Source organism: Oncorhynchus mykiss, chromosome 17 (genome assembly GCF_013265735.2).
Source record: "Oncorhynchus mykiss isolate Arlee chromosome 17, USDA_OmykA_1.1, whole genome shotgun sequence".
NCBI lineage: Eukaryota > Metazoa > Chordata > Actinopteri > Salmoniformes > Salmonidae > Oncorhynchus > Oncorhynchus mykiss.
Window position 1 is genome coordinate 85,263,883 of NC_048581.1, and position 18,503 is coordinate 85,282,385.

Sequence of the window (18,503 nt, forward strand, 5' to 3'; positions counted from 1 at the left end):
TTCTATTTTATAGCACCGTGTCACTGTGTATCTCTCTGTCCAGTTGGGTCGGGCTGTCTGGACAGATTCTATTGTATTTTATAGCACCGTGTCACTGTGTCTCTCTCTGTCCGGTTGGGTCGGGCTGTCTGGACAGATTCTATTTTATAGCACCGTGTCACTGTGTATCTCTCTGTCCAGTTGGGTCGGGCTGTCTGGACAGATTGTATTTTATAGCACCGTGTCACTGTGTCTCTCTCTGTCCAGTTGGGTCGGGCTGTCTGGACAGATTCTATTGTATTTTATAGCACCGTGTCACTGTGTATCTCTCTGTCCAGTTGGGTCGGGCTGTCTGGACAGATTCTATTGTATTTTATAGCACTGTGTCACTGTGTCTCTCTCTGTCCAGTTGGGTCGGGCTGTCTGGACAGATTCTATTGTATTTTATAGCACCGTGTCACTGTGTCTCTCTCTGTCCAGTTGGGTCAGGCTGTCTGGACAGATTCTATTTTATAACACTGTGTCTCTCTCTGTCCAGTTGGGTCGGGCTGTCTGGACAGATTCTATTGTATTTTATAGCACCGTGTCACTGTGTATCTCTCTGTCCAGTTGGGTCGGGCTGTCTGGACAGATTCTATTTTATAGCACTGTGTCACTGTGTATCTCTCTGTCCAGTTGCGTCGGGCTGTCTGGACAGATTCTATTCTATTTTATAGCACTGTGTCACTGTGTATCTCTCTGTCCAGTTGGGTCGGGCTGTCTGGACAGATTCTATTTTATAGCACTGTGTCTCTCTCTGTCCAGTTGGGTCGGGCTGTCTGGACAGATTCTATTTTATTTTATAGCACTGTGTCACTGTGTATCTCTCTGTCCAGTTGGGTCGGGCTGTCTGGACAGATTCTATTTTATAGCACTGTGTCTCTCTCTGTCCAGTTGGGTCGGGCTGTCTGGACAGATTCTATTTTATAGCACTGTGTCACTGTGTCTCTCTCTGTCCAGTTGGGTCGGGCTGTCTGGACAGATTCTATTGTATTTTATAGCACCGTGTCACTGTGTGTCTCTCTGTCCAGTTGGGTCGGGCTGTCTGGACAGATTCTATTGTATTTTATAGCACCGTGTCACTGTGTCTCTCTCTGTCCAGTTGGGTCGGGCTGTCTGGACAGATTCTATTGTATTTTATAGCACCGTGTCACTGTGTATCTCTCTGTCCAGTTGGGTCGGGCTGTCTGGACAGATTCTATTGTATTTTATAGCACTGTGTCACTGTGTCTCTCTCTGTCCAGTTGGGTCGGGCTGTCTGGACAGATTCTATTGTATTTTATAGCACCGTGTCACTGTGTCTCTCTCTGTCCAGTTGGGTCAGGCTGTCTGGACAGATTCTATTTTATAGCACTGTGTCTCTCTCTGTCCAGTTGGGTCGGGCTGTCTGGACAGATTCTATTGTATTTTATAGCACCGTGTCACTGTGTCTCTCTCTGTCCAGTTGGGTAGGGCTGTCTGGACAGATTCTATTTTATAGCACCGTGTCACTGTGTATCTCTCTGTCCAGTTGGGTCGGGCTGTCTGGACAGATTCTATTGTATTTTATAGCACCGTGTCACTGTGTATCTCTCTGTCCAGTTGGGTCGGGCTGTCTGGACAGATTCTATTTTATAGCACTGTGTCACTGTGTATCTCTCTGTCCAGTTGCGTCGGGCTGTCTGGACAGATTCTATTCTATTTTATAGCACTGTGTCACTGTGTATCTCTCTGTCCAGTTGGGTCGGGCTGTCTGGACAGATTCTATTTTATAGCACTGTGTCTCTCTCTGTCCAGTTGGGTCGGGCTGTCTGGACAGATTCTATTGTATTTTATAGCACCGTGTCACTGTGTGTCTCTCTGTCCAGTTGGGTCGGGCTGTCTGGACAGATTCTATTGTATTTTATAGCACCGTGTCACTGTGTCTCTCTCTGTCCAGTTGGGTCGGGCTGTCTGGACAGATTCTATTGTATTTTATAGCACCGTGTCACTGTGTATCTCTCTGTCCAGTTGGGTCGGGCTGTCTGGACAGATTCTATTTTATAGCACTGTGTCTCTCTCTGTCCAGTTGGGTCGGGCTGTCTGGACAGATTCTATTTTATTTTATAGCACCGTTTCACTGTGTATCTCTCTGTCCAGTTGGGTCGGGCTGTCTGGACAGATTCTATTGTATTTTATAGCACCGTGTCACTGTGTATCTCTCTGTCCAGTTGGGTCGGGCTGTCTGGACAGATTCTATTTTATAGCACTGTGTCTCTCTCTGTCCAGTTGGGTCGGGCTGTCTGGACAGATTCTATTTTATTTTATAGCACTGTGTCACTGTGTATCTCTCTGTCCAGTTGGGTCGGGCTGTCTGGACAGATTCTATTGTATTTTATAGCACCGTGTCACTGTGTATCTCTCTGTCCAGTTGGGTCGGGCTGTCTGGACAGATTCTATTTTATAGCATCGTGTCACTGTGTCTCTCTCTGTCCAGTTGGGTCGGGCTGTCTGGACAGATTCTATTGTATTTTATAGCACCGTGTCACTGTGTCTCTCTCTGTCCAGTTGGGTCGGGCTGTCTGGACAGATTCTATTGTATTTTATAGCACCGTGTCACTGTGTCTCTCTCTGTCCAGTTGGGTCGGGCTGTCTGGACAGATTCTATTGTATTTTATAGCACCGTGTCACTGTGTCTCTCTCTGTCCAGTTGGGTCGGGCTGTCTGGACAGATTCCATTTTATAGCACCGTGTCACTGTGTATCTCTCTGTCCAGTTGGGTCGGGCTGTCTGGACAGATTCTATTTTATAGCACCGTGTCACTGTGTCTCTCTCTGTCCAGTTGGGTAGGGCTGTCTGGACAGATTCTATTGTATTTTATAGCACCGTGTCACTGTGTCTCTCTCTGTCCAGTTGGGTCGGGCTGTCTGGACAGATTCTATTCTATTTTATAGCACCGTGTCACTGTGTCTCTCTCTGTCCAGTTGGGTCGGGCTGTCTGGACAGATTCTATTTTATTTTATAGCACCGTGTCACTGTGTCTCTCTCTGTCCAGTTGGGTCGGGCTGTCTGGACAGATTCTATTGTATTTTATAGCACCGTGTCACTGTGTATCTCTCTGTCCAGTTGGGTCGGGCTGTCTGGACAGATTCTATTGTATTTTATAGCACCGTGTCACTGTGTCTCTCTCTGTCCGGTTGGGTCGGGCTGTCTGGACAGATTCTATTTTATAGCACTGTGTATCTCTCTGTCCAGTTGGGTCGGGCTGTCTGGACAGATTCTATTTTATAGCACCGTGTCACTGTGTATCTCTCTGTCCAGTTGGGTCGGGCTGTCTGGACAGATTCTATTTTATAGCACCGTGTCACTGTGTCTCTCTGTCCAGTTGGGTCGGGCTGTCTGGACAGATTCTATTTTATAGCACTGTGTATCTCTCTGTCCAGTTGGGTCGGGCTGTCTGGACAGATTCTATTTTATAGCACTGTGTATCTCTCTGTCCAGTTGGGTCGGGCTGTCTGGACAGATTCTATTTTATAGCACTGTGTCTCTCTCTGTCCAGTTGGGTCGGGCTGTCTGGACAGATTCTATTGTATTTTATAGCACCGTGTCACTGTGTATCTCTCTGTCCAGTTGGGTCGGGCTGTCTGGTCAGATTCTATTGTATTTTATAGCACCGTGTCACTGTGTATCTCTCTGTCCAGTTGGGTCGGGCTGTCTGGACAGATTCTATTTTATAGCACCGTGTCACTGTGTATCTCTCTGTCCAGTTGGGTCGGGCTGTCTGGACAGATTCTATTGTATTTTATAGCACCGTGTCACTGTGTATCTCTCTGTCCAGTTGGGTCGGGCTGTCTGGACAGATTCTATTGTATTTTATAGCACCGTGTCACTGTGTCTCTCTCTGTCCAGTTGTGTCGGGCTGTCTGGACAGGATCTATTTCTCCCGAGGTATGACCTCAGTGACCAGGGATGATAATAGCCATTGATTGACCAGTAATGCAGCGATTGCAGACCTTTAAGTTCCTTAACACCAGTAAAGTAATTAACTTTCCAAAATGCAAAGCTCGACAAAACGACACGATTATCTACCTTTCCATCTGACAAGTACTGTGAGCCGTACCACAGGTGATGCACACGCGCACGCACACGCACACACACACACCTTTTCCTGTTGGGATGTTAACATCAGACCCTGCTTACTGCCTAATATTACATCATCAGGCCGCATCACATATTCACTGTGTATATTCTCATTACCAAGTCGGTGTCTGTCCTGAGATTGGAAAGTTGGGGGTTCGATCCCTGGTTGAGACATACCAAATACTACAAAAAAAAATTAGACCCGATGCCTCTCTCACTCAGCATTAAAGAGATGGATTTGAGGTAAGGGCGTGTATTTCTACAGTACATCAAACTGCACCAATGCAACAACAACAAAAAAACAGGAGATAGGCTCCTGGGCAGTTCTGGCTCTGACAAGACTTACTTACTCACTTATATTCCCAGTACACCACTTTCTAGAATACAATTTGCTACCCATCTTGTAAAAGTACAATGAATGTCACCCTCTCTCCCAGCTTATGCCCAACCAAGAATAGAATAATAGACAAAGATTCATAGATTCAACAAATACGACACAAGATGAGTGTATTGGTTTTGTTTTCTATGTCTGCATTAGCACTAGGTACACTGTGACCTAAAAGGGATATATACTTAAAGTTAATATGAACTCAACAAACCCTATAAAAGAACAGCTTAGATGAAATCGTACAGCGACTGGCCTGTGTTAGCCTCTGGCCTGGATTCAAATAGTACTTGAAATAATTTGAAATACTTTAGCTGTGCTTGACTCAGCTTGCCTATTGCAACGGAACCAATAGAAAACCAATTAAAATGTAAACCCCACCCATCTGGCACGCCAGGCAAGTCAAAGCTCAAAGTATTTGAATGATTTTTAAATACTTTTTGAACCCAGGTCTGGTTGGCCCCTTCCAGAGCCGATGTGATTATAGGGATTTAGCTAACCTTCTCTCCCTCCCCCGTCTTACCCTCACTCACCCCTCCCCCTCCCTCCCCCATCTTACCCTACCTCACACTCCCTTCTCCCTCACTCACCCCTCCTCCTCCCTCCCTCATCTTACGCTACCTCACACTCCCTTCTCCCTCACTCACCCCTCCTCCTCCCTCCCTCACCCGTCCTACCCTACCTTTGTCCTCACTCACCCCTCCCCTCCCTGCCCGTTCCTCTGACCCCCTTCTGGCTCTACGGAGCAGGGAGGACTTACAACAGGTCCTTGTTCTCTCTCTCCATAGCTGCAGACAGAAACAGACTGGTTCAAACACAACTCTGCTGTACATATATCTATCTACACAGGGAGCTGCTTTCACATGGACACAAAAGCATTAGAGACTTCGTAGAAAATATCATTAGTTTGTATTTACATTTTGTTGGACTTTTGTTTATTTGTGTGTGTAGGTGTTGTAGGATCTGGGATAAACATGCCGATTAGGACAGTGATTACGCATGCTAAGAAACATCCAGGGGTAAGTTTGAATCTGGTTCAATCTGTGAGACATTTAGAAATCAGGGGTGGAAATGGGGGGGACTCGATACCCCCCAGTCAGGAAAATCATTTTGACCTGATGCTTTGAATTAGAGGAATTCATATTGGTAGCTTCCATGTCCATCCCTGGTTTCAACGTTTGGGTTCTTGACTACGTTTTTCCCCTGTGAGCCCCGTGTTTACAAGGAGAATAAACAAAGACGGCTCTGTGGTAGCATTACCCTTGTATTGTGCATTATACTGCTCTTTCATTAAATATAAATACCATGAAACAAGTCTGAAATCCAATTGAACTTGTCTGAAATCACAGCCCATAAATATTGGACAAGGGAACAAAGTAATCCAGACATTGCTAATGGTCTCATAATCATAGAGAATGTCAACGTAGGGCAGAATCTCTCGCTCAAAGTAACTATAAGTACTTCTGTTACTGTAATTTTTGTCTACTTGTGTAAAATGTCATTAAAGTAACAGTACTTCTACTTGACTAGGATGTTTCAGTGAGTGAAAAAGGGAGTTTGTGAGTGAGAGACTGAGTGAGTGAGGGAAAGAGGGAGTGAGTGTGAATGGGTGAGTGAGTGAGTGTGAATGGGTGAGTGAGTGTCAGCCGGTCCCATGGACAAGTAACAGTGAAATGAGGATTTAAAGTCTGGCAACTTTATCGTTTATGCTCTTCATTTTGTATTGCATTTTTATTCATCAAAACATTTCAATTGCTTTGAATATTTTATTTATTTAAATGTTTTTTTTTTAATTTTTTTTTTTTACTAATCCTTCATAATTTTTTTACATGCAGATGCATTGTTACAACTAAAAAAATAAATGTGCTTAGGTCCTACTCTACGTACATTTCCTATCTTCCTTTTGAAATGTAATGCAGGGAAAATATGTTAAAAAAAATTCATGTAACCTTTATATTAAAAGTAACTAAATTACTTTTACTCTGAGTACTTTTAAAATGAGCTACTTTAGACTTTTACTTGAGTAGCTCTTTTTCTCCACCTATACCTCCTTACCTTTATTTCAGTACTATTTCCACCCCTGCTGACCCTCATTATGTGAGGTAGATTATTCCATTAATGCCCAATGACTGATCATTATGCATTTGCAGCCTAGGATTGGGTTTTCACATACCAACGTGTCACCTGATTGGTTTAATACCCTTCATAACATATTATTAAATACGTGTAGCTTATAGTTTGTTTGTAAACGAAGATAAAACAAACTACTTCCATTAAAAGGGTCAGAACAGTACATATATTCACCAAAGGCTAAAAAGCCCCAACGATGGCACTTTATTTTTAGTGTCACTACAGAGCTGCCGGTGACCCAAATTCTTAGATCGACGGGTTTGACTTGGCAGTCTACCAACACATGGATAAGTGCAACAACAATATAGAACCAAGCCCACAGAATAAGCACGATCGGTTTCTAGTTGCCTGTTGGTGTGTGTGTGTGTGTGTGTGTGTGTGTGTGAGTGAGTGAGTGAGTGAGTGAGTGAGTGAGTGAGTGAGTGAGTGAGTGAGTGAGAGTGAGAGTGAGAGAGAGAGAGAGAGAGAGAAGACAGTTCCCTGGCACTGTTTGAAAAGCTTAGAAATGAATCCTTCCTTGTTCCTGGAGGCAGTGGCATGTCCAGAACATTTAGAATTCGGTGGCCAAGGTGGGGGGCACAGACCCAGTTTAGAGGGGCCAGGCCATTTTAAACCATAATCGATGCGATAATCGAGGTGGATGTTTTCTATATAATTATGATGGTTCAACACATTCAATGCTTGTATTAGCATACTTCAGTAAATTCCCTTGAAAGTGCCATCCAGAGTGTGAATTACACGGTAACATTTGGAAGGGTCTTTTAAAAAAATAATAATTATGGGACCTCCTGTGCATTAAATGCTTTTATCGGCTTCATAGTAAACATTATTTAAATGTAAAAAAAAGAAAAAAAAGAAAGTATAATATGATTTCTCATTCGTGTCTATCAATGTTTCACAATTGTCCTTCAATTTGCAAAAGGCTGAATCTATTTAACCAGAGCAAGTATGAGAGTGAGGTGAGAGGCAAACAGCCCCCATCTGTTGCTGTCCGACCCAAAACAATATGACATGTCATGCTCTTTTTGACCAGACAGCATCAGATACACAGGCTACACATACAAAGTCAGAGGGGTGCTGTTTCGCTTGTTCGCATACTTTCTCCGGCGAGAGATTGATGAGTCCTGCTGTCGGTGCATCTTGGTCAAAATGATCAATATATTCAGAGACGACCTATCAGATCTCAGAATTTCTGGGGGAAGGGGGGGGGGGGGGCAGTGGGGTGGCCAATCAGATTTCAGGATGGGCCGTGGGCACCTCCCCTGGATATGCCACTGCCTGGAGGTACAGATCTATAGATAGGTGAATCCTTTAACTTTCACCATACTAACCCATCCAGATCTATGATTACTTCAAGGAAGGTAGAAAGGAAGGATGCATTCCTGAAGTATTCAAACAGGGCCACAAACCCACTACTATTCCCCTATCGGTCTGCACAAAAAAAAGGTGCAATCTAGAACCTAAAAGGGGTTCTTTGGTTGTCCCCGTAAGAAACCCCTTTGAAGAACCCTTTTTGGTTCCAGGAAAAACCCTTTTTGGTTTCAGCTAGAATGTTTTTAGGTTCTGTGTAGAACCCTTTTTGGTTTCAGCTAGAATGTTTTTAGGTTCTGTGTAGAACCCTTTTTGGTTTCAGCTAGAATGTTTTTAGGTTCTGTGTAGAACCCTTTTTGGTTTCAGCTAGAATGTTTTTAGGTTCTGTGTAGAACCCTTTTTGGTTTCAGCTAGAATGTTTTTAGGTTCTGTGTAGAACCCTTTTTGGTTTCAGCTAGAATGTTTTTAGGTTCTGTGTAGAACCCTTTTTGGTTTCAGCTAGAATGTTTTTAGGTTCTGTGTAGAACCCTTTTTGGTTTCAGCTAGAATGTTTTTAGGTTCTGTGTAGAACCCTTTTTGGTTTCAGCTAGAATGTTTTTAGGTTCTGTGTAGAACCCTTTTTGGTTTCAGCTAGAATGTTTTTAGGTTCTGTGTAGAACCCTTTCCACCGAGGGTTCTAGATGGAAACCAAAAGGGTTGTACCTATAACCAAAAAGGGTTCTCCTATGGAACCTTTCTTTCTAAGAGTGTGTCTGTCTTCCATCCAGAAAACTTGCTCGCCTAGACTTAATATACTGAAACACAGTCAGAGGCTGGATTACATTTAAATAGTGCACACGTTCTGGTCAACTAGTCCCCTAGTCTATCAAAAGGGCTTAGAGTCAGATTTACCTCAGCCATGTAAAAAAAAAAAAATATATATATATATATATATATATATATATATATATATATATATATATATATATATATATTTGAACCTTTATTTAACTAGGCAAGTCAGTTAAGAACAAAATCCTATTTACAATGACGGCCTACCCCGGCCAAACTCGGACGACGCTCAGCCAATTTTGTGCCGTCCTACGGGACTCCCAATCACGGCCAGATGTGATTCAACCTGGATTCAAACCAGGAACTGTAGTGTCGCCTCTTGCACTGAGATGCAATGCCTTGAGATGCAACCCCTGTGCCACTCGGGAGCCCCAAAATTGTTGACTGAATAGTCACCTGATATTGCCACTTACCTACCTGAGAAAGCAATGCATTCACCAGTTTATTATTAGCCTATCATGATCAATTTATATTATTAGGCTATCATTATTTGTTTTGAAGCCTATTGACAATTCATTTATTCACAGAAAAACACAACTCACAACAAAGTCTAGCTAATGGAAGCTGATAATAGCAAATGGAATGGAAAAACCCAGAGGCCTAAAATCATGTCTAAATAGGGCCACATGTTTATGGATCATCCAATTGATTACTTAATGGGTGGGTTATATTGTAGGGAAGGGGTTCACAAACCTTTTTCACTCAGGCCCCCCTTCCAGCATTGGGGAACATCCCACACTTGGTGCTGCCACAAGTAGCCTGTCATGTTATGATTTGACAGCAGAGGGAAGAAATACAAATCTGGACATCTAATTAAAATAACTAGATCATACTCTCTCTCTCCCTCCCTCACACACCTGCTTTAAATGGTTTAAATTGATGTTTCAACATCCAATCTATTCTTAACGTCGTCACCCTGCTGTCCTGGAAGTCTACAGTGTCTTATCCTGTCACTCAGACTGACAAGCAGCCAGGCAGGGAGCGGAGAGAAGCTGTGTGTGTGTGGGTGCGAGAAAGAGGTTGGCACAGCACAGGGAACCATGCAGTGAGCGAGCTAGTGAGGGATCAATTTCTCTCTTACCATGCCAGTGTCCTTGCCGGCTCAACCCAGGCTGACAGCCTCAGCCCCTCACACGGCCATCTGACTAATTCATATGGAGGAGGACAGAGACTGGAGAGGAATAACAACCACAGAAAGTGTGTGTTTGTGTGTATACCATATTTCCGCCACAATATATATATATATATATATATATATATATATACATACATACATACTTACACACACACACACACACACACACATTACATTTCAAACGTTTGGGGTCATTTAGAAATGTCCTTGTTTGTGAAAGAAAAGCACATTTTTTGTCCATTAAATAACATCAAATTGATAAGAATAGTATAGACATTGTTAATGTTGTAAATGACTATTGTAGCTGGAAACGGCAGATTTTTTATGGAATATCTACATACGCGTACAGAGGCCCATTATCATCAACCATCACTCCTGTGTTCCAATGGCACGTTGTGTTAGATAATCCAAGGTTTATCATTTTAAAAGGCTAATTAAAATAAAATAATAAATAAAATCATTAGAAAACCCTTTTGTAATTATGGTAGCACAACTGAAAACGGTTGTTCTGATTAAAGAAGCAATAAAAACTGTCCTTCTTTAGACTAGTTGAGTATCTGGAGCATCAGCATTTGTGGGTTCGATTACAGGCTCAAAATGGCTGGAAACAAATAACTTTCTTCTGAAACTCGTCAGTCTATTCTTGTTCTCAGAAATGAAGGCTTTTCCATGCGAGAAATTGCCACATTTTGAACGGTAGTGTATATATGTGTGACAGGCAACTCAATAATACACACATACGTTCACATATGGCTTTAACACCAATGTACGCTTCCTTCCTTCCTTCCTCTCCCTCCTTCTCAGCTCATCCCTCAGTTCTTCTTCTTGGTACTGGGCATGGCTGGGGCTTCCTGCTATCTGATCCGTCTGGCCAAGGGACCCCATGTCAGGTAGAACCTACACTACTGCCTTCACAGTGTTTAGTTGTCATTTTCTGTCTGGATTTTATTAGTCTGTGTCTGTAACGACTAAAACGTTACCTGTGAATTGACACTCGTTTAGTTTTTTTGCTTGAATGAGAAAGTAAAATGACATATCATCATCATCATCATCATCATTATTACGTTGAGATCAACACTGTGGTCATTCCTATTTTGGGACACTCTCTGGACACTGTACTTTTGTTCTGTTAAACGTTGTTATTAATTGGACACATGATAGAGAGCAGAGACATTCTCTAGACTCTAGAAAGGGCCTTTGTTTGAGTTTGACTGTGCAGAACTGGGACAACCACACTTAGTTACTGAATAAATAGAGGAAGTCTGCCAATAACTGTCCGTCTTAACCCATAGAGAATTATAGAGGCCTCTAGTTCCCAAAAAGCAGGGTTGGGGAGTAACAGATTACATGTAATCTGTTACATGTAAGGGATTACAAATGATAACTGCAATCCATTACCAGCAAAAATATTGTAATCAGATTACAGATACTTTTGAAAAACTAGGTGATTACTTTGAGGATTACTTTTAAATTCAGAAAGGAGGTTTGCAAAAAAATAAAAATCTTTGACACTTCTGTTTTCTCAATGACATTCAAATCAGCATTGAAAAAAGGCGCACGTTTTAAGTTTGTTCCCCCTGAGTGAGTCTGACCACAGGTCAGAGACCACCACTATGATGTCAAAGACCACTATGATGTCAGAGACCACTATGATGACACACCAAATGTGTTTGATGGATCATGGGAAAAGAGCAGGAATAGGCTTTTGTAGGCTACAGTCCAAGCTATGTCTTCCAATGGTGAGACTGCTGTCAGCATCCAAAGATTATACAACTGGAATAAACGCTTGGAGGAAAGGATGTGAATTTGAACCCAATAATGGTTGAATTCAAGAAGTTTAAGCTGCTTATCAATCATTGTTTTTCAAAACAGTGGACAGCCAGTGATTATGCGTTCTTGCAGCAGCTGCATTGTGGGGATCCCAGCCTATGGAGTAACAGCTGCATAGTGTGGATCCCAGCCTATGGAATAACAGCTGTATAGTGTGGATCCCAGCCTATAGAATAACAGCTGTATAGTGTGGATCCCAGCCTATAGAATAACAGCTGTATAGTGTGGATCCCAGCCTATGGAGTAACAGCTGTATAGTGTGGATCCCAGCCTATAGAATAACAGCTGCATAGTGTGGATCCCAGCCTATGGAATAACAGCTGTATAGTGTGGATCCCAGCCTATGGAATAACAGCTGTATAGTGTGGATCCCAGCCTATGGAATAACAGCTGTATAGTGTGGATCCCAGCCTATGGAATAACAGCTGTATAGTGTGGATCCCAGCCTATAGAATAACAGCTGTATAGTGTGGATCCCAGCCTATAGAATAACAGCTGTATAGTGTGGATCCCAGCCTATGGAGTAACAGCTGTATAGTGTGGATCCCAGCCTATAGAATAACAGCTGTATAGTGTGGATCCCAGCCTATGGAATAACAGCTGTATAGTGGTGATCCCAGCCTATGGAATAACAGCTGTATAGTGCTGATCCCAGCCTATGGAATAACAGCTGTATAGTGTGGATCCCAGCCTATAGAATAACAGCTGCATAGTGGGGATCCCAGCCTATGGAGTAACAGCTGTATAGTGTGGATCCCAGCCTATAGAATAACAGCTGCATAGTGGGGATCCCAGCCTATGGAATAACAGCTGTATAGTGTGGATCCCAGCCTATAGAATAACAGCTGTATAGTGTGGATCCCAGCCTATAGAATAACAGCTGTATAGTGTGGATCCCAGCCTATGGAGTAACAGCTGTATAGTGTGGATTCCAGCCTATAGAATAACAGCTGCATAGTGTGGATCCCAGCCTATGGAATAACAGCTGTATAGTGTGGATCCCAGCCTATAGAATAACAGCTGTATAGTGTGGATCCCAGCCTATGGAGTAACAGATGTATAGTGTGGATTCCAGCCTATAGAATAACAGCTGCATAGTGTGGATCCCAGCCTATGGAATAACAGCTGTAGTGTGGATCCCAGCCTATGGAATAACAGCTGTATAGTGTGGATCCCAGCCTATAGAATAACAGCTGCATAGTGTGGATCCCAGCCTATAGAATTACAGTATAGTGTGGATCCCAGCCTATGGAATAACAGCTGTATAGTGTGGATCCCAGCCTATAGAATAACAGCTGTATAGTGGGGATCCCAGCCTATGGAATAACAGCTGTATAGTGTGGATCCCAGCCTATGGAATAACAGCTGTATAGGGGGGGATCCCAGCCTATGGAATAACAGCTGTATAGGGGGGATCCCAGCCTATGGAATAAAAATTGGTATTTTATCGCTCAATCTAATTCATCCTGATAAAATAAATAAATCCATAGGCCAAATGAAAACATGTTCAAACTTTCACACTTTTGATTACCCCTTTAAGTCAATCTGTAGTTGCTACATCTATTTTTGGACTTAGAAATGTGTACACACACACACACACACACACACACACACACAAGCTCGTTTTACTCCCAATGTTTGTAAACTTTGTAAATGCAAACAAACACTGTATAGCCTCAAAACATGGTTAAAACAATAATTTCACCTTTATTGAACCAGGTACGCCATGTGAGAAGAAGTTCTCATTCACAACTGCGACCTGGTCAAGATAAAGCAAAGCAGTGCGACACAAACAACTGAGTTACACATAAACAAACACACAGTCAATAATAAGAAAAATAGAAAAATCTATGTACAGTGTGTGCAAATGTAGAAGAGTAGGGAGGTAAGGTAATAAATAGGCCCTAGAGGTGAAAAATAATTACAATTTAGCATTAACACTGGAGTGATAGATGTGCAGATGATGATGTGCAAGTAGAGATACTAGGGTGCAAGAGGGTAAGTAATAATATGGGGATGAGGTAGTCCGGTGTACTATTAACAGATTGGCTGTGTACAGGTACAGTGATTGGTAAGCTGCTCTGACAACTGATGATAAAAGTTAGAGGGGGAGATATAAGACTCCAGCTTCAGACATTTTTCGCAATTCGTTCCAGTCATTGGCAGCAGAGAACTGGAAGGTAAGGCGGCCAAAGGAAGTGTTGGCTTTGGGGATGACCAGTGAGATATACCTGCTGGAGCACGTGCTACGGGTGGGTGTTATGGTGACCAGTGAGCTGAGATAAGGCGGGGCTTTACCTAGCAAAGACTTACAGATGACCTGGAGCCAGTGTGTTTGGTGACGGATATGTAGTGAGGGCCAGCCAACGAGAGCATACAGGTCGCAGGGGTGGGTAGTATATGAGGCTTTGGTGATAAAACGGATGGCACTGTGATAGACTACATCCAGTTTTCTGAGTAGAATGTTGGGAGCTATTTTGTAAATGACATCGAAGTCAAGGATCGGTATGATAGTCAGTTTTACGAGGGTATGTTTGGCGGCATGAGTGAAGGAGGCCGATTCTAGATTTAATTTTGGATTGGGGATGCTTAATGGGAGTCTGGAAGGAGAGTTTTCAGTCTAACCAGACACCTAGGTATTTGTAGTTGTCCACATATTTTAGGTCAGAACCGTCCAGAGTAGTGATGCTAGTCGGACAGGAGGGCGTGGGCAGCATGCACTTAGTTTTATAAGCATTTAAAAGCAGTTGGAGGCCACGGAAGGAGTGTTGTATGGCGTTGAAGCTTGTTTGGAGGTTTGTTTCCAAAGAACAGTGTCCAAAGAATTGCCAGATGTATACAGAATGGGTAGGGGTGGATCAGAGAATCACCAGCAGCAAGAGCGACATCATTGATAGAGTATATACAGAGAAAAGAGTTGGCCCGAGAATTGAACCCTATGGCACCCCCATAGAGACTGCCAGAGGTCTGGACAACAGGACCTCCGATTTGTTACACTGAACTCTATCTGAGAAGTAGTTGGTGAACTAGGCGAGGCAGTCATTTGAGAAACCAAGGCTATTGAGTCTGCCGATAAGAACAAAGACTGACAGAGTCGAAAGCCTTGGCCAGGTCGATGAAGACGGCTGCACAGTACTGTCTTTTATCGATGCTGGTTATGATACCCTTTAGGACCTTAAGCGTGGCTGAGGTGCACCCATGACCAGCTCGGAAACCAGATTGCATAGCGAGGTACGGTGGGATTCAAAATGGTCGGTGATCTATTTATTGACTTGGCTTTCAAAGATGTTAGAAAAGGCAGGGCAGGATGGATACAGGTATATAACAGTTTGGGTACTAAAGTGTCTTCCCCTTTGAAGAGAGGGATGACCATGGCAGCATTCCAATCTTTGGGGGATCTCAGAGGAAATTAAAGAGAGGTTGAACAGGCTAGTAATAGAGGTTGCATCAATTTCTGCAGATCATTTTAGAAAGAGAGGGTCCAGATTGTCTAGCCCAAATGATTTGTTGGGATCCGGATTTTGCAGCTCTTTCAGAACATCAGCTGTCTGGACTTGGTTGAAGGAGAAGTGGTCGGGCAAATTGCTGCAGGGGGTGCTGAGATGTTGGCCGGGGTAGGGGTAGCCAGGTGGAAAGCATGGCCAGCCGTGGAAAAATGCTTATTGAAATTATCGATCATCTTAGATTTATCGGTGGTGACAGTGTTCCCTATCCTCAGTGCATTGGGCAGCTGGGAGGAGGTGCTCTTATTCTCCATGGGCTTTACAGGGTCCCAAAACCTTTTGGAATTGTGCTACAGGAAGCACATTTCTGTCCGAAAAAGCTAGCCTTAGCTTTCTTAATTGACTGAGTATATTTTTTCCTGACTTTCCTGAAAAGTTCCATATCGGGGGGGCTATTCAATGCTAATGCAGAACGCCACAGGATGTTTTTGTGCTGGTCAAGGGCAGTCAAGTCTGGGGTCAACCAAGGGCTATATCTGTATATAGTTCTACATTTTTTGAATGGGGCATGCTTATTTAAGATGGAGAGGAAAGCACTTTTGAAGAGCAACCAGGCATCCTCTACGGATAAGGGATGAGGTCAATATCCTTCCAGGATACCAGGGCCAGGTAGATTACAAAGGCCTGCTCACAGAAGTGTTTAAGGGAGTGTTTGACAGTGATGAGGGGTGGTCGTTTGACCACAGACCCAGTAAGCACGCAGGCAATGAGGCAGTGATTGCTGAGATCCTGGTTGAAGACAGCATTGATGTATTTAGAGGGCAGGTTGGTCAGGATGATTTCTAAGAGGGTTGCCCATGGTTAAGGATTTAGGGTTGTACCTGGTAGGTTCCTTGATGATTTGTGTGAGATTGAGGGGATCTAGTTTAGGATTGTAGGATGGCCGGGGTGTTAAGCATGTCCCTTTAACATTAACATAGATTTATCCTGCAATAGATGTCGTTCAATTGGTAACAAACATTTTTGTCTTCTTCTAATGCCTCTTAAAAGGAAAGTAATCTAAAAGTAACGGAATGTAATCAGATTACGTAACTGTGTTTGGGTAATCCAAACGTTACATTACAATTAATTGATTACGGGTAACTAGTAACTAACAGATTACTTTTAGAAAGTACCCTACCCAAAAGGCAGTATTAGCATGGTCAGCACCACTGTATTATTGATTGTATGTTTGTTTATTCCATGTGTAACTCTGTGTTGTTGTATGTGTCAAACTGCTTTGCTTTATCTTGGCCCGGTCGCAGTTGCAAATGAGAACTTGTTCTCAACTAGACTACCTGGTTAAATTCCAACTTCATTGACTGATCCCTCCTGGTGACCCTGTTGGAGTCATGTCAAACCGGGTCATCAGAAGGGATCAGCCAAATCGTGAAGAAGGAAATGTACTTCGCTTCAAAAGGCGCTAACCCGTGCTTTCATGACGCTACAACATGGCACAGCTATAAAGAAGAGTCCTCTATCGATGTCTATTGCCTTAACCTCACCTCAACTCATCATATTTCTCTCTCCCCCCGCCTGGCCTATCCTCATTTCTTCTTCCAGCTGGAACAGAAAGAACAATCCTGAGCCTTGGAACACATACGGTCCAAACTATCAGTACAAGGTGAATATCTCTTCTCCTCCTCTCAGTACAAGGATAATATCCTCCCCTCCTCTCAGAGAATGTGAATATCCTCCCAGAGAATGTGAATATCCTCCCCTCCTTTCAGGGAATGTGAATATCCTCCCCTCCTTTCAGAGAATGTGAATAACCTCTCCTCCTCTCAGAGAATGGAAATATCCTCTCAAAGAATGTGAATATCCTCTCCTCCTATCAGAGAATGTGCATATCCTCCCCTCCTTTCAGAGAATGTGAATAACCTCTCCTCCTCTCAGAGAATGTGAATATCCTCCCCTCTCAGAGAATGAGAATATCCTTCCCTCCTCTCAGTACAAGGTGAATATCCCCCCCCCCCCCCTCAGAGAATGTGAATATCCTCTCAAAGAATGTGAATATCCTTCCCTCCTCTCAGTAAAAGATGAAGATCCTCCCCTCCTATCAGTAAAAGGTGAATATCCTCCCCTCTCAGTACAAGGATAATATCCTCCCCTCCTCTCAGTACAAGGTGAATATCCTCCCCTCCTCTCAGTACAAGGTGAATATCCTCCCCTCCTCTCAGTACAAGGTGAATATCCTCCCCTCCTCTCAGTACAAGGTGAATATCCTCCCCTCCTATCAGTAAAAGGTGAAAATCCTCCCCTCCTCTCAGCACAAGGTGAATAACCTCCCCTCCTATCAGAGAATGTGTATATCCTCCCCTCCTATCAGAGAATGTAAATATCCTCCCAGAGAATGTGAATATGCTCCCCTCCTCTCAGAGAATGTGAACATCCTCCCCTCCTATCAGAGAATGTGAATATCCTCTCAAATAACGGGAATATCCTCCCCTCCTCTCAGTACAAGGAGAATATCCTCCCCTCCTCTCAGTACAAGGTGAATATCCTCCCCTCCTCTCAGTACAAGGTGAATATCCTCCCCTCCTCTCAGTACAAGGTGAATATCCTCCCACCTCTCAGTACAAGGTGAATATCCTCCTCTCAGTACAAGGTGAATATCCTCACCTCCTCTCAGTACAAGGTGAATATCCTCTCCTCCTCTCAGAGAATGTGAATATCCTCTCCTCCTCTCAGATAATGTGAATATCCTCTCAAAGAATGTGAATATCCTCCCCTCCTCTCAGTAAAAGATAAAGATCCTCCCCTCCTATCAGTAAAAGGTGAATATCCTCCCCTCTCAGTACAAGGTGAATATTCTCCCCTCCTCTCAGTACAAGGTGAATATCCTCCCCTCCTCTCAGTACAAGGTTAATATCCTCACCTCCTCTCAGTATAAGGTGAATATCCTCCCCTCCTCTCAGTATAAGGTGAATATCCTCCCCTCCTCTCAGTACAATGTGAATATCCTCCCCTCCTCTCAGTACAAGGTGAATATCCTCCCCTCCTCACAGTACAAGGTGAATATCCTCCCCTCCTCTCAGTACAAGGTGAATATCCTCTCCTCCTATCAGAGAATGTAAATATCCTCCCCTCCTATCAGAGAATGTGAATATCCTCCCCTCCTCTCAGTACAAGGTGAATATCCTCCCCTCTTCTCAGTACAAGGAGAATATCCTCCCCTCCTCTCAGTACAAGGTGAATATCCTCTCCTCCTATCAGTAAAAGGTGAATATCCTCCCCTCTCAGTACAAGGAGAATATCCTCCCCTCCTCTCAGTACAAGGTTA

At 43.4% G+C, this 18,503-nt stretch overlaps 1 protein-coding gene across 1 annotated transcript in view; it reads left to right on the forward strand.

Moving 5' to 3' along the window:
- Positions 1-5,239: 5,239 nt before the first annotated feature.
- LOC110494772 (cytochrome c oxidase subunit NDUFA4) overlaps positions 5,240-18,503 on the forward strand; it is an 18,990-nt gene continuing 5,726 nt past the window's right edge. Inside the window, exons 1-3 of the mRNA XM_036950833.1 lie at positions 5,240-5,520; positions 10,713-10,798; positions 16,784-16,844. Of these exons, the coding sequence (XP_036806728.1) occupies positions 5,476-5,520; positions 10,713-10,798; positions 16,784-16,844 (192 nt within the window). The 5' untranslated portion in view covers positions 5,240-5,475. The remainder of the gene's footprint in view (positions 5,521-10,712; positions 10,799-16,783; positions 16,845-18,503) is intronic.